General features: G+C 34.8%; 2 protein-coding genes across 2 annotated transcripts; one reads left to right on the top strand and one right to left on the bottom strand.

Annotated features, from left to right (window-relative positions):
• Positions 1-11,067: 11,067 nt before the first annotated feature.
• LOC131805412 (uncharacterized protein YdcI-like) lies at positions 11,068-17,016 on the bottom strand. The gene is made up of 10 exons (XM_059128546.1): positions 16,425-17,016; positions 16,040-16,353; positions 15,741-15,979; positions 15,322-15,686; positions 14,983-15,265; positions 12,121-12,510; positions 11,917-12,051; positions 11,762-11,857; positions 11,569-11,698; positions 11,068-11,496 (listed from the first exon to the last, which is right to left on the bottom strand). The coding sequence occupies exons 1-10, from the start codon at positions 16,897-16,899 to the stop codon at positions 11,152-11,154; spliced, it is 2,772 nt and encodes a 923-aa protein (XP_058984529.1). The 5' UTR covers positions 16,900-17,016; the 3' UTR covers positions 11,068-11,151.
• Positions 17,017-19,164: 2,148 nt separating this feature from the next.
• On the top strand, positions 19,165-21,899 carry LOC131805413 (ribosome-releasing factor 2, mitochondrial-like). Its single transcript, XM_059128547.1, has 7 exons — positions 19,165-19,373; positions 19,427-19,589; positions 19,656-19,948; positions 20,011-20,380; positions 20,435-20,657; positions 20,715-21,461; positions 21,517-21,899. Exons 1-7 carry the CDS (start codon positions 19,256-19,258, stop codon positions 21,829-21,831), a joined length of 2,229 nt encoding a protein of 742 aa, XP_058984530.1. The 5' UTR covers positions 19,165-19,255; the 3' UTR covers positions 21,832-21,899.
• Positions 21,900-21,932: the final 33 nt, after the last annotated feature.

Raw genomic sequence — 21,932 nt, 5'->3', positions numbered from 1 at the left:
GAAGCCTACTCTTTTTGGAGATGATCGCCATATATTTAGGGGTTGAAATGGACCAAAAAACTGCAAAATTGTCGGCAGGTCGTAATTATCGCCCGATCCTCACGCACATTTGAATGGGGGTTACCGGACATTGCAAAAGCCAAGCAGTTTTGGATGGCCATCCAAAAATATTCAATGTGGGAAATAGTTTGCCAACTTTTGTAGGCAAAATACGAAAATGTCCATTCCAGTGTCTTTTTGGAGAATTCACAAATACAGGAAAGACGCACTTCTGACTATTTCGTTAACGCTGATTTCGTTGAAGAATATAGTCAAATGGCTGTATCTCATATATATGCGTTTCAGTCAAAAACCAATAATAAATGTTAATCTTTTGCCACTTCTGAGAGATTATAGGTATTTGGGAATTATTGGTTCCAGATCTAGGAAGACCATTTAAATTAGTTTAAGTTGCTATTATTTGAAAATTAGAGAACGAAACCTGTTGGTTTTCTTTTATTATTTGTCACAATATCTTGTGGAATTCTTTCGAGTATCTCGTTGTATCGTTTATTATAGTGTTGTAGGGTATTCAACGGTCGGCCCCGCTCGACTGTAGCCTTTGCTTACTTGTTTTAATATTTTTTTGTGCAAGCAAATCTGCTAAACTTGCAGGAGTGTGTAAAATACCAAGGATTGTTTTCTGTTTTCAAACTCCCAACCAGGACTAAATCGTCTTAGAATTTTACGCTGATCAAGAATACTTTCTTCGGTCTAAAATTATTTCGATGAGTTACATACGGAATTACGAACTTAATATACCCTCCATACTATGTATGGTGAAGGGCATAAGAAAGCTGCCAAGAAACCTGGGTGCATCTGACTGTTTAGTTTCGTATTTTCAAATTTTATGTTGCTCCACAGACTTATCGAAATGTGTTACAATTTTGAATACTAATATTGGAAATTAATTGATTTATGTTGCTTAGTTTTTATAAAAAACAACGAAAACACTTCACATTGGCTTAACGATAGGGTACACAAGGTACGAAAAAGACCCTTAAACGCCGTTGCCATCTTCTCAGTCATTTCTCCTCAATGTGTTATGATTGCAGGAATGTTCACTCGAGATAAATGTGTTTGCTTTTTCTTAGCAATATTTCGAACTTTATGCCAACTCCCTTTAATTTTGCAAATGAGTTTTTCCTGGAAAAAATAAAATGTTGTGAGCACTTGTGATGTCTATCTTTTCTCCCTCCCAATTATTTTACGAGATGAATTTTTGGTAATATGATAAGAATCTAGGGAAAAAGAGAGAAGTTATTTGCTAAACTGTTATTCATGATTTAGCCGACTAATAACCGAAGTCATTTCAAGCAATTTTTTACTACTCTAAGTTTTCGAGGTTATATTCACAGATCTTTTGTAAACAAAATTAGTCTTACACATTTTTATATTCTCCACTATGAAAAGAACGGTGTATTAACTTTGTCGTTCCATTTGTAACACCTCTAAATATTCGTCGTTTTAGTATTGCACCCCTATAACGATATCGCCCACTTTATGGCATTTGGAAAACTTTAACTTCATTATCAAAACGATGTAGGATATTGAAAGTTCTCATGGTTTGAACTTATCATTTTTTACTTATTTTTTTATATTTCTGTATTATTTGAAATCCATTCCTGTTCAGATAGCGTTCTTGAGTTTTTAGGTTATGTCTGTCAAACTTTTATAAACCAAAAATAGATTACATATATTTTTTATAATTCTAGATTATTTTTAAATCGTTCCTTTTATTTTATTTTATTTTAATTTGTTTTTGTATTTTTTCTTTCTTTCTTCTTTTTTGTTTACAGGAAAAAAGAGAAAAAGAAATAGAAATCGATACGATGTGGGTTTAGAGATTATAATAAAGAAAGAAAGTGATCGTCATTACAAACACAGGGCAACGATACAATATTTGAACATTACATTATTTAATTTACACACACCCACAGAAGAGGTAAAAAATGAACCTATGGCGATACATACAACAAAGGCAATCCACAATACCTTAAGGAAGGGCAACGAACTTCGTTTCCCCAGTGTGCATATGAGTTTTGCAATTTAATTTATGAAAAAAAAAAAAAAAAATCAGAACGAAATTTATTTTTATTTGTTTAACTTTGTTATGAAAAAAAGTAGTAGTAGAACAAGAAAAAAAATGCCTACAAAAATATGTTTTTATATACAGAGAGATTGGTATCGTTGTAATTTAAGTTTCCATTGATTATGTTAGAGAACAATATTTTTTTTGCCCCGCCTTTCCTCACACTTTTTTAGGGGGAGTGCAACAAATCACACATAAAAGACAGACCCTTTGAAGATCTTCTGTTCATAAAAGGCCTTCATGATGTAAAATACTTAGTAAACAGTCAGCATTGTATAGAAGACCAATAAGGGATCTAGGCATAAAAAATCTCAAGAAGCTATTTCATATGTGAAAAATTCCCAGAAGGCATTTGATTTTTAAAAGACCTTCAAAAGATTCCTGTTTATAGTTGACATCAAAAAAGTCCTTTAGTTTGGAAATGTTGTAAAATTACAGTTTTTTACACTCTTCCATAGGAAGGATCATCTGGAGTTATTGAAGTACTCCATAAGATATGGTATCAATTGAAGACCTTTGAAAGTATTCTCTCTTTAGAAGATGTCTTTAAAGTCAATCCTCCATAAAATCAATTGGAAACTGGTTGATGATCTCTCAAAGGTATTCTCTGCTTGGAAGATGTCTATCAAGTTTTTTTACCCATAGGAGATCCATATAAGATTTTCCATACCTTGGAAATCTCAAGAAGCTATTCTATATTTAAAAGGTTCCCAGAAGGCTTTTGCCTTTTAAAAGACCTTCAAATGACTTCTGTTTGTAGTTGACATCAAAAAATGTTGTCAAATTACATTTTTGTAAGAACCCTTCCATAGGGAGGAGGGTCTTCCGCCAATTCATTCCTGCATTAAATCAATTGAAGATTTCCCAAAGGTATTCTCCGCCTAGTAGATGCTTATCAAGTCTTTTTACCCATAGGAGATCCATATAAGATCTTCCATCCATTGAAAATTTCCATTAGGACACAAGTAAGGACTCTTCAAAGTATTCTCTGTTTAGAAGAAGTCTATAAAGTCAATCCTTCATAAAATCAATTGAAATCAGGTTGAAGATCTCTCAAAGATATTCTCTGCTTAGAATATGCCTAGTTTTTTGCCTATAGAAGATCCATATAAAATTTTCCATCCATTGAAAATCTCCATTAGGACCTTTCAAAGTATTCTCTCTTTAGAAGATGTCGTTAAGTCAATCTTCCATAAAATCAATAGAAATCACTTGAAGATCTCTCAAAGATATTCTTTGCTTAGAAGATGCCTAGTTTTTTGCCTATAGAAGATCCATATAAGATCTTCCATCCATTGAAAATCTCCATTCGGACCTTTCAAAGTATTCTCTTTTTAGAAGATGTCGTTAAAGTCAATCCTCCATAAAATCAATTGAAATCAGGTTGAAGATCTCTCAAAGATATTCTCTATAGAGGAGATGTCTATTTAATTTTCTATCCATAAAAGGTCTTCCATCTATAGAAAACCTCCATTAGGACTTCTTACAACTGCAAAAACCCAAAATGTTTTACATCTGTAAAAGGCCCTCAGAAGGTCTTCCATCTATGGCTGACCTTTTAAAGGTTTTAAAGGACTTTTTACAACTGCAAAAACCCAAAGGATTTTACATCTGTAAATGGGCCTCAGAAGGTCTTCTATCTATAGCTAACCTTTTAAAGGTCTCCATTACATTACGCCGTCTATGAAATGGTTTGTTTGGCACCCTCTAATTAAAACTGATACGTGATAATAACAAACTTATATATATATTACATTTTATTATTATTATTATTTTTTTATTATTTGTATAAACTATTTGTTTTTTTTTTTTGTCTCATATAATAATTTAAAAAGAATTTCTTTTTTTTGTATTTTTTTATACATTCTACCGAGAAAACATACACATAACCTTACTTTTGCAACATCATCACTTTATATGTTTAGTTTAACTTTAAAGAGAAAACAACAAGAAACAAACTTTATACTATAAATAAAAATAAAAACAAACTAGGCTTTATCAAAAGTAAAAACAAAAAACAAAAACAAAATATATAAATATTTATATATTATAAATGAAAAAAAATAAGTACATACTTAAGTTAACAAATAATACACATAATAAATGTATAAAAACAAACAAGTAATTAAAAAACAAAAGGAAAAAAACAAATAAAAAATAAGCATTTTTAACGATATTTAACGAAAAAAACAAAAAGAAGACCATAATTCTAAAAAATATAATAAAAAAAAAACAAAAAGGAAAAATACACTTAAACATTACCTAAACTATCATTTTAAATGATAAAAATAAAAAAAAATAATAAAAACGAAATAACAAAACAAAATTATAAATTATAATAAAAAAGAAAACTTGAGAAAAATTAAACTAAATATTCAAAAAACAAATTATAACAAAAACAAATAAAAAACATCATAATGACATTGAAAAATAATTAAAAATTACAAACACTCTATATACAACAAATAAATTGTCATATAGCACCATGTAACGACATACTACACATAATGTCCTTTTTTTGTAAAAAAAAAACAAAACAAATAACAATTTGATTTTCCATTAAATAAGTCAACATCTAATTTAGTTAATTTTTAAGTTGTTTCCTACTCCTCTTCCATTTTTTTTTGTATTTGCCACATATCTTTTTTGTTTTATTTTTTTGTTTTCTTTTCGTCCATTAAAACAATGTCTTACAAGCAATAAACACATGCAATTTGTCTTCTCAGTATATATTTCTTACAAACAAACAAACAACAACAAAAAATATCTCAATAAAATTATTTATAACATTAAAAAAATAAACTTTATTTTTTTTTGTTTTAATTGGTTGTTAGGGAAAAATATAAAATTGGATTACCCCCTCTTTTTGGTTTTTTAAAGGAAAAGAGAAAGTCTTCGAACCTTCATCGCGACTTCAAACTTTAAAAATGCAGTTAATTCAAAGGACTGTGGCCATAAACATTTCGAAGTGAGTTGGGTTGATTTTGATGGAGCAGTAGAAACGATTTTGTCCGGTTTGCTGGACAGATGCTCTCCACTCCATACAAAGAAGGATCTCCGTACCACCTTGAAAGTGATTGGACCAAAACTAACCTGGGTTGTCTAAGGCAGTCGTAGCCTTTCCCAATTTTGCCCCCTGTTACAGTCTAATCTTGTACTAATGTTTTTTGCCCTCTCATATTATAAGAGGTTAGGTAAGACTAGTAACAAAGTTGCCACAAATCCTAGTGAACGATACATAAACCAGAAAAAGGCAGGGTAAACATTACCATCGTTCTCCACTAATAAACAAACGTTGTTTTTATAAAGTCTGACAAGCCAACACTATTCTTAACCAGAAAAATCTTTGGCCTGTTGTTGGCTCTAATGTATTATTTTCCACATCCAGAAGAAGTAGGATTTTAAAAAGAAAAAGAATAATTAGATAAAACAAGTAAAATAATATCAGTCGGTTTTGCTGACAGACCCCCAGCCTTGAGTTATGATTGATTTTGGCCCTTTAAGGGGGAGGTTCCGAAGCAGTTGACCAATTCGTGTCTGACCTAAGACTGATATAAATACTTCCTTACATTGATATGTGCAAATTTTTGGAAAATGTGAAAATATACGTGAGTTAACAGATATTGCGGACGGTAGTATTCCATTTTGATACTTCAAATAATACTGATAATAATATTGGTATGTGCTAAATTTGAAGGAAATCAAACATTTATATCCAATTTTCTGCGAAATCATAAATTTCATAATTATCTCAGATTTCTGGTTAAGAGAAGTATTTAGATAGGGCAAATTGTATATATTCGCCGACTTGTTTCGCAAGTTATGACAGATAAAAGCATTGCAAATTGTAACCGTTTGTGGGGTAGGTACCAGAGGGAATGGACGAAATATACCACCTTGACAACAGATCTTGTGTTAGCAGATAAAATTGAATGTGTGAAGTATGATGAGAACCGGATGCGTATTTCGGATTTTATAATCGTTTTAGTCACCCTTTGTGGGGGAGGTAGCAGAAGGAGTGGACCGATGTATCCCATCTTCACAGTAGATCTTGTGTTAGTAGAAATAATGGGATATATGAAATATGAAAAGAACGGGATGCTTATTTCGGATTTTGTAATAATTTTGGTTATTCCTAACTTTGACCCTTTGTGGGGCACTTACCAGAAGAAATGATCCGTTCTCTACCATCTTTATGACAGATCTTGTGTTAATGGAAATATTGAGATGTGCCAAGACTGAATGGAATCGGATGTTAATTTTTCGCGTCTTATGAGCTGCATGGATATTCAAAATTTTGACAATTTGAGGGGAAGGTACCAGAAGGAGTGGACCGATATATCCTATCTTCACAGCAGATCATGTTTAGTAGAAATAATTGGATGTGCGAAGAGAACCGGATACTTATTTCGGATTTGATGATCGTTTTGGTAATTCAAAATGTTGACCCTTTGTGGGACAGGTACCAGAATGAATGGACCGATATATTCCATCTTCACACCAGACCTTGGGTTAATAAAAATATTGTGATGTGTGAAATTTAAAGACAATCGGTTTCATATTTCACATTTCATAGCAGTTATAATTATTCACAATTTTGACCCTTTATGGGGGAGGTACCTATCGAAGCAGGACAATATTTTTCATGTTTGACCTAGCACAGACGAAAATATTGGGATTTTCAAAGTTTCTACAAAATCGAATGATCCTTTCTATTTCTGTGCAGTATTTTTTTTTTTTTTTTTTTTTTTTGAAAATGTAGACTTTTTGTTCTGGGAGGCACCAGAAGGTGTAGGCCGATATTGTCCATCTCCGAACTTGATCAAAGTTTGATAATAAAATTACGATGCACCACGTATTTTGGTCCAAAGAGACCTAGGCTCTAAAACTGTTACTTCGATTAGGCACATTTTGGACTTTTCAAATGATATATACCCTCTGTAGCCTTATGGCTGAGGGTATAAAAGCAAAGAATATTTAGAAGAAACGTAAACTGCGATTGGGCCATTAAAGATTTTATGCGATTTTAACAAGAAATTTTTTTAAGCGTTTGGATAAAATTTTGGAAAGAAAATCCAAGTTTCCTACGCTTTTTAATACATTCTAAAATTGAGCAAAATATTAAATAAATGAGAAAATTCTATACAGCTGCACCCGCAGATTTAAGGTGATTTGGTTGTTTAAGTCACATTTTAACCATATTTTGTTGTGAATTAGACGTTTGTGTTCCCTGTATATAGGGAATATCCTCGCCTAGAACTGTCCATATAGGCCCTAGTTTTGGTATAGCTCATATAACTGTGTATCAAGATATTTGGTATTTTGAAGATTTGTCACATTTTTCGACGGAAACATTTCAAATTCCTCCTATACAGCGGAGCACAGATTTGCACGGAACACTCCCGAGTTACTCCTGTTTGAAAAATTATAGTAGAACCAGAATCGCTCAAAATAGGGCAAGAGTTTGCTCTAAGATGGTAAATGAGTGAAAAAAAATATTTTGTTTTCTAATTGTGTGGATTTTGATGCTGCTATGCACTGTAGAAGAGCATGGGAAATGGTGGTGTGAACTAGTATAGGAAATATTTACATACATTAAAATATGGAGTGACAAAAATTAAAAGAGTGCTCGGCGGGAGTACAAACTGCTAGGTATTAAACGAAATGAAAACGAAGAAAATATGCGCACTCCTTCCCGAGCGACATCGAAAAATTGAGTTTGATCGATTTTTTTTCTGTTCTCAGGAGTACTCCCGCTCGAATTCGAGTAAGTTTCACTCTTTGTACAAATTTGTCGGAGGTCTTTTTTAACATCATTTCAGAAGGATGATGTCAGAGGCGAAATTATTCTTCATCAAATTTTTATTTCGTAGATTTTACTTTGGATTTTTCCGTCAAATATCCGGGTATCCGAATCCGTCCTCCAATGAAAAAATACTTTGCCGGAATCTGGGTACAAATTCCTAGCTCTGAAAGAAATTTTTACTAAAACCTTTTCGAAAATTTGCTATTTGATGGCGTAACCACAATCTTGAATGTTTTGTCTGAAAAATTTAAACATTTTCACATCGGCCACAAAACAGCTGATTTTCAATAAAATATTAAATATTGGAAAAAACTCTAAAAAAATAAGTATGGTGTCGTGATGTTGCTATCCGCTGGAACTAATAATAAAAACAGACTTCATTTTTATGTAAACGTCAGTTTGAGATATCTGCATGAACGTCCTTTAGTCTGGATTCACAAAATAATAACTTTTGATAAATTGTATTTGTTGTGGATTAGTTCTGTACAATTAGTTATGTACAATTTGTACAATTTTATTTTACAGTTATTTTATTTTACAGTTATTTTTATTTATTTCTTTTAAAATTAACAGGAAACTTTTGTTATGATCTAACAAATCTAAGGACAAGATATATAAAAAAATACATGAAAGTCTCGGATGGAAAAAAATAAAAACTGAAATTATATAGCTTGAAAAGAAATTAAACAAATCTAAGGAAACTTCTCACTCGGGAGGGTTCGTGGAAATCTTATCTTCAAGGACGACTTGTGAGAAATAAAAAAAATACTCTAAACATTGATTGAAGAAACGATTTTACAAGTGAAATTAAACAGAAAACGAATATACATAGACATTAAAAATAAAATTATAAAAAAATTGAAAACCAAACAATAGATATGTATTAAAAAATACACATTTTACGAAAAGATAATCGTTGAAGAATGAAAGAAGTAAATAAAAATGAGGCATATACACAATTTAATATTTTTGAAATGAAATAAGAGAATTAAAATGCATTTAGTTTGAACAAAAATAAAAAGAACTTAATGTTGCTTGTAATGATTTTTGATTTTAATTTTCAAATAAATTCCTAAAAAAAATTGCATACCTTTAATATTCAAATGTAAAATAAAACAATATCGTTTTTATGGCAATGCAAAGACACATTTATGGCAAAGAAAATTTTAACTCATCAAATACAGATTTAAAGAAAAGGAAAATTTTGAAAAAAATTTAAAAATCGAAATATTTACCAAAAACAAAGAATTCAATCATCTTCACAGACAACTCACTCTCACTCGAAAATACACTCTTAAAATATTAAAAAAAAATCTGTTAATATACTAACGACAAATAATTCAAAATAAAATGAAAAAGGAATAAAAACAAAACAAAAATAATTAATACAAATAAATTCTTCCAAAATACAACTAGTTTTGCGTTTTATTTATACAATGGTTTAGAATGGTTTATAGTTGTAGCAGATTTTTTATTTTTCGAAGAAATACGTTTTTCGTTTCCTTTTAAGCTTTTTTGATACCGAAGGTCTTCATGTGTCACCCCTATATCAATTTGTACTTGTTGAAGTCTCCGGCCTTCATGGCCTAGATATATGTTTCTCTGAAACTATCAAAACATATTAAAATTAATTGGTCGAAATTAATAAAATAATGTATTCGAGAATTTTACCCCTGATTTGTAAGCGTTCCTGTCTGCTCAAGTGTTGTTTCATTGGCTTTTTAATATGCATTCCATCCATGCAAGGAAGAGAGTATCCGATTTGATCCAAACTTGGTATTTCGTAATGTTATTATAAAGCTTAGTTTGAGTTCGAAGATGGGCAATATCGATCCACTCCTTCCGGTATCTCCCACACAAAACGTCGAAATTTGCAAAGAAAAGAATTTGCTGCACAGAAATAGAAAGGATAAGTATCCGATTGTCTTCAGTTACACACATCGCAATATTTTTATTAACCCAAGGTCTGGTGTCAATATATATCGGTCCACTCCTTCCGGTATCTCCCCCACAAAGGGTCAACATTTTGGGCAACCATGAAGCTTTTAAACACGAAATTAATATCGGATTCCATTCAGACTTGGCACGTCTCAATATTTTCATCAACACAAGATCTGTTATAAAGATGGTAGAGATCGGACCATTTCTTCTGGTACCTCCCCCACATATGGTTCAAGATTTTGAATAACAAATCGCTCAAAAATGGCGAAATAGGCATCCAAATCTCTTCAAATTTCACACATCCAAATATTTTTGCTAACACAAGATCTGGCGTGAAGATGGGATATATTGTTCCACTCCTTCTGGTACCTCCCCACAAAGGGTCAAAGTTTTGAATAACCAAAACGATAATAAAATCCGATATAAGCATCTGGTTATCTTCAAATTGCACATATCACAATATTTTTGCTAACACAAGATCTGGCGTGAAGATAGGATATATTGTTCCACTCCTTCTGGTACCTCCCCCACAAAATGTCAACATTTTGAGTAACCATGAAGCTCTTAAAACACGAAATTAACATCCGATTCCATTCAGAATTGACAAAACTCAATATTTCCATCAACACAAGATCTGTTATAAAGATGGTAGAGATCGGACTATTTCTTCTGATACCTCCCCCAAATAGGGTGTAAGATTTTGGAAAACAAAACGCTTAAATTTCACAAATCCGATAATTTTACTAACGCAAGATCTGTTGTGAAGATGATATATATCAGCCAACCCCTTCTGGTACATCTCCCACAAAGGGTCACAATTTCCAATACTTATATCTGTCATAACTTGCGAAACAAGTTCGCGATTATTTACAAGTTGCTATATCTAAATATTTCTCTTAACCAGAAATCTGATATGAATATGTAATTTATCGAAATTTATGATTTCGCATAAAATAGGATATCGAACAAAAGGTGAAGTATAAAAATGGAATACTTCGGTCCGCTATATCTGTTACCTCACGCATATTTCCACATTTTTCAAGGCTTTGCCTCCCCCCGCTTGTAGCGAAAGGGAAGAGAATCACCTTGTGTCCTTGCTTTCCAGTTTCTAATAGCACTATCGTCCATTCTCGTTATCTATTGCAAAATTTTGCGGCTGAATCTTACTGACTTAATAACAACAACAACATTTCAAATTTAAATGCTTTTAAATAGAGCATTTGTTTTATTTAACATAATAGAACAATAAACACTAATAATAAATAGTACCGTATTAACCCAACGAAAATGAGGTGTCCGTTTCCAAAAGCATTTCTTCCAAACGTAAACCCAAACGTTTACGTTTAACATCTATTGATATTACCGATACGGTAACACGATCACCAATCGACAACTTGGCATTTCCCATTTTACTAATGTGTATTAGGCCATCACATTCGATGCCCACATCAACAAAGGCTCCAAAATGTGTTATATTCGTGACGGCGCCCGTCAACACTTCACACTCCGACAGTTCGTCGATGCGTGTTAGACCCTGTTTAAATAATGGTTTCTTATCGAAATCGCTACGATAATCTTTGAACAGCTCACGCTGCAAAGCTTGGAATACTACTTCCAACTAAAAAAAAAAAACAAGAAGAGAATACATTAATGAAAAGGAAAAAATGGAAGTACTAATTTTATGACTAACTCTCTCCTTGGGGGTTTTAAATTCCTTAGCCAATGTTTCAATGTTATTTGACTTTACATAATCTCCAATTTTTTGTATAAACTCTGGCGAACCCATGTCATCCAATTGCAGTTTACATTTGGATATTATTCTGGAAATAAAATAGTAGCCATAAATGTTATGAGTGTCAATGAGTTTATTTCATGAGACTTACTTTTTGGCCACCGCATAACTTTCTGGATGCACCCAAGTACAATCGAGAAGATTTTCAATACGTCCGCCCAAACTACGAGGATCAATGCGTATGAAACTAAAAGAGATAAAATATTTAAGAAATTACAATTCGAAATATTTGAAACTCCAACCTACCCAGCACATTGTACAAATGTCTTTTCGCCAATTGTCTTTACTTGCAATAAATCTTTGCGCGTCTTAAATGGTCCATTATCTGCACGATGCTGTAATATTTTTTCGGCCTTCTTTTCAGACAAACCAGCTATGTGTCTGAAAGGGAAAAGAAAAGCAATATTTATATCCCCAAATTTTGTTACTCAAACCTTAATCCTCACTTACTTTAACACCGTTATACTCGCTGTATTGATATCAACACCCACATAACTTACACATTCCGAAACAACCTCGTTCAGAGATTCACTTAGTTGCTTCTCATTGATATCATGTTGATACATGCCAACACCAATATGTCGTGGTTCTATTTTAACATATTCACTAAGTGGATCATTGAGACGTCGTGCAATTGATACAGCACTTATTTCATTCATATCCATATTGGGGAATTCCTTTTTAGCCACATCACTACAAGAATATATGGAGGCTCCCTGTTCAGAGACAATACTATAACGTATTAGATTTGAATCTAAAATACCCAATTCAAAAAGTTTGGATAACCAGAATTCAGTTTCACGGCAGGCCGTACCATTGCCCAAAGCTATTAAGCGGCATCTGAAAGAGGGAGAAATATGAATGTTACTTAAATTTTGGCAGGACTTGCATAAATAAATATCAATTGTTTTATTTTAAGAAAGAAAAAAAAAACACAAGGGGTTGACCCCCATGATCCTATGTAGAAAGTCCTATAATACTGCATAAGAATTAAAGATTTTCGTGATAAGTAAATTTTCGTTTTAAGAAGACCTACAGGATTTCTTTTAAAAATGATCCCGAGATATTTATATACATGACACACAGGTCTTCTTCAGAAGAAACCTTACAGATCCTCTCTAAAAAAAACGGGGCCATATAAAGTTTATTATGTGGCACTGGAATTCCTTATAGTATATTCTATATTCTAAAAGAGGACAGTTTGATCTCCCTAAAATAAATACGACCATCAGGGTTAATTTAAAAGATTTTCCGAACTTCTTCAAATTAAGTTCTTTCGATCATCTACAAATAAAGGAAAATATTTAATTCAAACACCTGGTTGTTGTTGTTGGTATAGCAGTAGTACATATGGATGCTTGTATTTTGCTAATCTGGTTCAAGCTCCAGGTTTAACAATTCAGCTACTTTAACGGGCTGTAGCCAGATATCTTCTGGAGTGAGTTGGGTAGGTTTGGCTGTGCAATTAAAGAGGTGCGGCGTATTGTGCGGGCCTGTACCACACGACGGGCAGACGTCACACGCACCTTCGTCACATCGTGCCGAATACAAATTGAGACGACTGCACCATCCTGAAAATAATTGCGTCAAAACTACCCTGGTTTGTCCATCTGCAACTGCATCGGTATGAATGCCACGCAGACCTGCCTGATAGGCTTCTTGATCTAGAGGCTCTCTCTTGTACCGCTGGACCTCCCTCTCTAGATCATGTATGTCCTTCCTGACACGCCTGGGTGGGGGAGAGTTATCCACCATATGATGGTTGGGATGACTCTCACGGTAACACCCAAGCAGGTACTGCAACGAAAGCATATGATTATGTTGACGTAAGGGAAGGACTTTTGCCTTCTCATGTAGATGGTTAACTGATGTCATGAGGATGCACCCTGTCGCAGTTCTCAGAGCAGCATTGTGGGCGGTCTTGATGTGCTTCCACTGTGTAGCACTAGTATTTGCAGACCACACTGGAGCCGCATAGCTCACCACAGACCGACCTATCGCGTTATAAGAGATTAGCAAGATTTCCTTGTCCGCACAACAAGTGCTTCAGGCTAGCGCCTTGAGGACTTTGTTCCTACTTTTCATCTTGTCGCAGATAGCAGTGGCTTACGCGGACTTGAACATGCTGTCGGGTTAGTTCGTGGTCGGTATAAAATTTCCCTCGACCTGCACATTCAGCTTTGTTTTTATCTCCGCAGACCATGTGGTAAAGAGTGTGGCCGTTGATTTCGGGTGCATATTTTCGTACTCCTAGCGTGGAAGTATGCGGCAAGCTCCGCGAGATAGGGGTTCAACCTTTCACATATGTCATCGACCACTGGGCCCGACGCCATGATCATACAATCATCCGCATACGTTACGATCTCTATGCCGTGTGGGGGGTGAGGAATGCCAGAAAGGTAGAGGTTAAACAGTTTCGAAGATATTACCCCACCTTGGGAAACTTCCTGTTTCACTCTATGGGCTTTGGACTTCTTGTTCCGGAGTTCCACGTACGACTGGCGTCCACACATATTGTTAATTATCCAACGTTTTAGCTTGGCCGAATAGTAGTTCTCTGCACGTCCTCAAACAGTATGACGAATTCCACGTACGACTGACGTCCACACATATTGTTAATTATCCAACGTTTCAAACTTGATCGGAGAATAGTTCTCTGCATGTCCTCAAACAGTATGACATGATTGACCTATCAAATGCCTTTGATAGGTCAAGGGCTACCAACACTGTTCTGTCACACGGCTTGTTCTGGCTAAATCCTCTACTAATATGTGTGAAATGGCGAGTAGTGCTGTTGTGGTACTATGTTATGGACGGAATCCGTGCTGATGGTTGGCCACTGGATAGCTTTCTCTAATGCTGGACAGGAGTAAAGCCTCGAGAGTCTTTTCTACTGGCGACAAAAGCGAAATCGGCTTGTACGATTCGCCTTTGCTGGCATTCTTGCCTGGCTTCAGTAGCGGGACCACCCAACCCATTTTCCAGGCTTCGGGAACTATGTGAATGGCTAGCGACAGCGACACCTGGCGTATCCAGTTGTTTCAGTATTACCATTGAGATTCCGTCTGGGCCCAACGCTTTAGATGACTTAGCATTCCGAATGACATTTGCAACATCACCTAACGTAAAATGCGGTGGTTCCTCCTCGTCGGGAAGAGATCTGATACGACGTAGTACTCTTCGCATGTGGTAGTTTCTGTATGTAGAAAAGCCCTCTATATGCAAAAAAACCCTCTATATGCAGAAACCCTATATGCAGAAAAGCCAAGAACCCCTTAAAAGAAACCACAAACCATAAAAACAATTACATACTTGTGCCTTTTTAAAATTTTCGCCAATTTTTCACCCCACTCTTCGGGATCAGTGTTACGGCGATGAGGATATATAACACCAGTTTCCAGGACATCGGCAGTTTCCGAAATGACAGCAATCTTACAACCATTTGCAAATCCTGGATCAATACCCAAAATACGTTCACCCTTCAGTGGTGACATTAACAGCAATTGTTTGAGATTCTTGGCAAAGACGTCAATTGAGGCTTTCTTGGCCGATTCATTGAGATCCGAACGTATTTGACGTGATACCAAGGGATATACTGTAACATTAAAGAAATTAATATTCATTAAGCCTTTAAAGGACATTCCAACTTACACTTTTTACTATAACATTCCTCAAAGGATTTATTAAAGATCTCCAAACGTAGGGGATATTTGACACCCTCCTCGAGAAATATGGAACGTATATAACGTTCTAGTTCATTTTTGAAATAATCATTTACAATTATTTTAACCGAAAGAAATTTCAGTTTTTCCGCACGATTTATGGCCAAAACTTGATGGGGTTTTAAATAGCGCACATCATTGGAATAGTCGTAGTACATTTCATATTTGGATGCATCATTTTTATTTCCACCATGATGATGATGATGATTGCTGCTGCTAGCTTCTTCTGAGCCTTTAGCATCCTTCGAGGGTTTTAGTTTGGATGTCTTTAACGTAATGCGATGTACTTTTTGCCTGCATAAAAATAATAGGTATTACAAAACTCCTTTGTCAAATAATTATACTTACAATCGCCTTATCTCCTCCAAAACACCAGTATGTTTACTTATATTGTGGGATATTATATGGCATATCCCATTGAATACCTTTTCTTCGGTATCCAAATCTGGATTTTTACGATCAACAATATTTTTCAAATGGACATGAGGCAATTCTCCATGCAATAAGCGGTCAGCATACTCTTCCAAGCCCAAGGCTTTTGCTCTCTCTGCCAAAGAACCGCGACTGGCTGGTTTGTAAGGTGCATACTGAAGTGATAGGAAAAAAATTACTATTAAACTAAAAGTAAATCATCCCATTCCACATACCAAAAATTCTAGTTCTTCCGGTGATTTGGCACACAGCATTTCCGTGCGAATTTCCTCGTCAATGACATTTTCCTTTTCCAAGGTCGTCACAATGGTTTCAGCCTTTTTACGTAAATTAACAATTTCCGTGTAACAAGTTTTAATTTCTCGCAGTTGTTCGGGCTGAATGTGGTTGATCAAATCTCGACGATAACGACAGATAAATGGAATAGTGTTTTCGTTTTCAAACAAATTGACAATATTCTTGGCTGCTCTGGGTTCTATATTGGTTGTCTCAGCCAACAGCTCGTCAATGGTCCAGATTTTACGTCGTGCTGCAAAATAAATTAAGAAAACCCATTAAAAACAATATATTTTAAATGCAGGAAACACCTGTTGAACTCACCCCAAAAACTACTTCTTCCCTGTATTTTCTGTGGCGGAGGATGGGGCCTCACATCACAGCCATCGTCTTCAAAGCTCTCATTTTGTTGGAAATCCATTTGAGGTTCATGGCTTTGTGTTTGCCCATCCGGCTCATCGTCCTCTAGATCAATTGATTCAACAATATTGTCTCCATCACTTGGCAAAACATTTGGTGGGGTATTTTCATCTTGTATTTCTTCATCTTTTTTTGCAGCAGCTGCGGCCTTTTTAGTCGTTCTTGGCTTACGTGTTGTTGCAGCTTTTGTGCGTTCCTTTTTCTCTTTTGGCTCCTTTGTCACTGCCCTGGGTTTCCTTGCCGTAACTTTAGTAGTCTTTCTTGGTCTTTTTTCTGGTGACTCTTCAGCATAGCTATCGTCATCATCATTATCACTTATTTCTATGACTTGCACAGCTTTTACAGCAGCTCTCCTCTTTGGCCTTGTGGAAGTGGACATCTTTATATCGGATAGATGTCCTGATTTTCAGATGGGACAAACTGCTGGATGGATGCTTCAATGACGCAGTCAAACAAAAATTGAAGCGCTAAATATTTACAGGGTGTGTCAAAAGTTATTTTTATGCAAAAATACGAATTAATCGTTATTAATGCGCGGTGGCCACACATCAAATTAAAGAATAATACCTTTTCAAAGTTTATACATATTAAATGAAGAGAATTTTTTATTTTTTTCTTGATAGTAGTTGCAGTTTTGTTATACTCGTAAAATTATGTAAATTAAGTGTTTGCAAAAAATTCGCAATGAAAAAACTTGCAAGCTAGCACAGGGTGATTCACATACTTTACAAATAACCATTTACCATTAAAGTGGTGTATCCACTAGCGATCAATATAGAAATCACCAGACTACAATATTTTCTTTCTATAACTCCACTTTTCGGAGAGTTTATTTAATTTAAGATAATATTAATAAAAATCAAGCATTAGATCCGTTGTTTTGAAATTGTATGCCAAACACACAAAAATGCTTATTTCGGATTTTTTAACGTTTTGATTATTCAAAACTTTGACGCTTTGTGCGGAAAATACCAGAAGAAATGGTTCGATATCTACCGTATTTATAACAGATCCTGTGTTGATAGAAATATTCAAATGTGCCAAGTCTAAATGGAATCGGGTGTTAATTTCACGTTTTATCTGCATAAAGGATATTCAAAATTTTGATCTTTTGTGGGGGAGGTACCAGAAGGTGTGGACCGATATATTCCGTCTTAATACCAGATCTTGGTCTATAATTATTCAAAATTTTGACCCTTTGTGGGAGAGACACTTGATGGAGTAGACTGATATTATCGATTTTTGCACCTGACTCAGGATTTGCAGGAATTAGATTTTCAGAATTAGAGCAAAATTGTATTATTGATTCCCTTTCTTTGCAAAATTTTTTTTTTTTTGAAAATTGTGACCTTTTGTATGGGAAGTACGCAAACATTAGGATTTGCAAAGTTAAGCTGGCCATAGACGAACGATAAATTCGAGCAATTTGTTGGGTTTGTGGTCGCGTTTTTACGTCTGTGGGGTAGTTTGCGAACAAATTGCAAGTTTTTGAAAATTTTCAAAAACTTGCAATTTGTTGGCAAACAAATCATACGTGTGTGGGCTACTGCGCAAATTTTAAGCCATTTTGCCATTTCAGTTGCTCTTCAACCATTGTAACGAAAGGTCGTGTAGTGCATACAAAAAATGGCAAGCAAAGACTTTATGATAGAATTTTTTGTTGTGTTAAAAAATGAAAATGCCATTTGGCAAACAAAAAGTGAAAAATATAAAGACAAATTAGAAAAACAAAAATCATGGGAAAAACTCGTAACAAAATGGAAAGAGGTTGCTTTTTTCTTTCGAGCAGCCACTCTTCACTCCATTTTCTTTTTCTTTTTTTTTCGATTTTTTTCTTTTCTTGTTTTTTATTTTCCATGTCGAAACATGTATATATAATTAAAAGCGCAGCTGCATCAGCCGCTGCATCGTCGCACATGTTTTTTTAAGTTTCCTATCAACAGAAAAAACCAATTGTTAAATAAAAAATTTTCTGCCACAAAATTCAAACAGAAGCACAAACCGAAGTTCAAACACAAAATGAACATCATACGCTTCGTAGCATATGCTTACTCTTCAACGTTGGCCGAATTATGATTTGTTCGAGCGTGTGTGGAGAAACGATATGCAATAAATCGCAGCAATAAATTTGCAAATCACACCAACAAATCGTTCGTCTATGGCCAGCTTTAGAGCAAATTCAATTTTGCCTTTCACTTTCTGTGCAGAAAATATATTTTTTAAAAATTTTGACCCCTCGTGTGGGATGTACCGCAAGGAGCGGACACGCAGAGCGTTCATTTTGGTTTACAACTGCATTTTTGGCTCACAGGGTGTTTCATACAAATTTTACACTGAATAAAAAAACGACTTACAGTTGCCTACATCTGTTTGATACATTTGATATCAATACCCTTGGAATTGCACATTTTTAAAGAAACAGCATTTAATTTAAAATTGTATCTTAAAATCAACATTATTTCAAAATGTTATTCATATCATTAATTTCATTCGATAAATTATAAGGAAAATGTACAAATTTATAAAGTATAAATGTTGAATTAGACAGAATGTGCATCTAAGTGATGCTATCAGTTAATTTGCATGCCATTTTAATGGACCAAAATATGAAGAAGCATTGTTTTGATTTGTAGATTTTTCACCTGTGGCATGTCCAGCCAAATTGGCTATTAAATTCCAAAACTCGGATTTTCAGGAAATTATCCATTTATTTATCTGCCATATATTTGTTTACAATGTCCCTGTTTAGAGCGATTCGATTAGAATTATGTAAAAATCTAACAAATATCCATAGACGTTGTTTTAGCACCAAAGATATACGTAACATTGGGATATTGGCACATATCGATGCCGGTAAGAGCCTCGATTAGAATTTTTGAATGAAACTTGAAATATTGAACCTTTAGGAAAGACTACCACTACCGAACGTATGCTTTTCTATTCGGGAAAGACACGTTCATTGGGTGAAGTGCATCGTGGGAATACAGTAACTGATTATTTAACACAAGAACGTGAGAGGGGTATTACAATATGCAGTTCAGCGGTTACATTTCATTGGAAGGATAAAAAGTGAGTTTTGAATGTGAAATAGTAGATAATGATCTTGAAGATGTAAATAATGAGTTTTTTTTATAGAATAAACCTTTTGGACACACCGGGCCACATAGACTTTACAATGGAAGTGGAGCAATCGCTTTATGCCGTGGATGGTGTTGTTGTTGTGTTGGATGGTACAGCGGGTGTAGAGGCTCAGACCATGACGGTTTGGTCACAGGCCGAAAAGCATCGTTTGCCCAAAATTAGTTTTGTCAATAAAATGGATCGTCCTGATGCAGATTTCGATAAATGCCTTATAGATCTAGAAACTAAATTGGATGCCAAGCCAATATCTTTGCAATATCCACTCAAAGATTCCAAAGGAAATTTGTGTGAGTATTAAAATTCAATTTTCAGTCTTGAATATGACTGCCATGTAATTTGTTCTCTACAGCTATTTACGATATAATACGTCTGGAACATATTACATGGAATGCCCAAAGTCTGGGCCGTGTCTACGAATCGAAACCGGTAACAGATGAAAATACCTTATTGGAATTACAAGACAAACGAAATGCCTTAATTGACCAACTCTCCGGTATAGATGATAACTTGGCTGATTTTGTCATTAGCAATGATGGTTTCGACAAGGTAACAAATGACTTGATATACACTGCCCTACGACAAGCCACTTGCCATCAAAAAGTTGTACCCGTCATGTTGGGATCAGCATATAAAAATGTGGGGGTTCAACCACTAATGGATGCTGTCATACAGTATCTACCACATCCAAATGAACGTAATCAATTGTATGACTGTTTTGAGTAAGTTGTTATTGGCAAAATTAGAGCAACCTGCTTATTGTTATATTGATGTAGAGATGATTTTGTAGGTAAAGTTTTTAAAATTGTCCACGACAAACAGAGAGGGCCTTTGACATTGGTACGTATACTCCGAGGCGATCTGAAAAAAAGTATGCGCTTAACGTCGACTCGAGGGCAATCGGAAGTTGTGGGTAAAATGTACGAACCCCTGGCCGATGAATATCGGGAAATTCAAGCGGCACAGGCAGGTGATGTAGCTTTGTGTTCAGGATTGAAGGTATGAAAATAGCTTCCATTGAAAAATTGTGGTAATTAAATTTTTTGATATTATTAGCACACCGTTACCGGAGATTTGTTGGTAACAAGTACAACATCTCTGAAAAATGCCCAAAAACGTTTACAAAAATCGCTGGAGAAGAAAACTGATGTCATGGCCAACAACGTCGATGATGGTGATGATGAAGTACATGCGGATCTCATTAATGAAATCTTTTCACTGGAACCCCAAATACCAGATGCCGTGTATTTCTGTTCCATAGAACCACCCAGTTCAGCCTATCAAAATGCCATGGAATTGGCTTTGAAACAACTGCAAAGAGAAGATCCAAGTTTGAGGGTTTCCTTTGATGCGGTTACCGGGCAAACGGTTTTGGGTGGTATGGGTGAACTACATATGGATATAATAAAGTCACGCATCTTAACGGAATACAAGATCGAAGTTGATTTGGGTCCCCTGCAAATTGCCTATAAAGAAACAATTGAAAATCCTGCCAAAACAACACTGACAATGGAAAAAGAGATTGCCGGCTCGAAGCAAAGTGTAACCATAACATTGGAATTAGTTAAGGATAAAAAGGACATATTCAGTTTAGATAAATCGCCAGAAAATACAAATAATTTATTGGCCATAAGACCGAGAACGCTGCAAGTCATACGCAAGGGTTGTATATCCGCCCTGGAAAGGGGACCCAAGGTGGGGGGACAGGTGGTGGAAACCCAAATTAAATTGCACAATATTACCATAGGAAGGGGAACGGCAGATTCGTTTATAATGGCGGCAGCCGCACAATGTATTCAAAAGGTAATTTCTGAGGCACAACATAATTCGTAGGCATTTATATTTCTTTCATTTTTAGATTTTAACAGAAAATGGTACGCGACTACTGGAACCCATTATGTCAATACAAATTGTTGTACCCAATGAACGAACATCTGGAATTTTAGCCGATTTGGGTAGGAGACGAGCCACCATCAATGATGTCATGCCAAAGGGCGACAAAAACAAATTGATTTTGGTTAATGCGCCCTTAGCAGAACTATCGAATTATTCAAGTATTTTACGTACCATCAGTTCGGGTACCGCAAGTATGACAATGCAACCTTATGGTTTTACGGTCATGAATACAAACGATGAAGAAACGGCTATACGAAGAGCCCAAGGATTTGAATAAAGTAAATTGTTAGAAAAATTATTGTTGTTTTAGTTTGTAATAGAAAAAAAAACAATGAAAGTTGAGAAAAATAAAAAAAGATCACAAGATTTTTTTGTTTA

This window comes from Musca domestica, unplaced genomic scaffold (assembly GCF_030504385.1).
Source record: "Musca domestica strain aabys unplaced genomic scaffold, Musca_domestica.polishedcontigs.V.1.1 55, whole genome shotgun sequence".
Taxonomy (NCBI): Eukaryota; Metazoa; Arthropoda; class Insecta; order Diptera; family Muscidae; genus Musca; species Musca domestica.
Note: the sequence above shows the minus strand (reverse complement) of the source record. Positions and strands in the feature narration are given on the sequence as shown.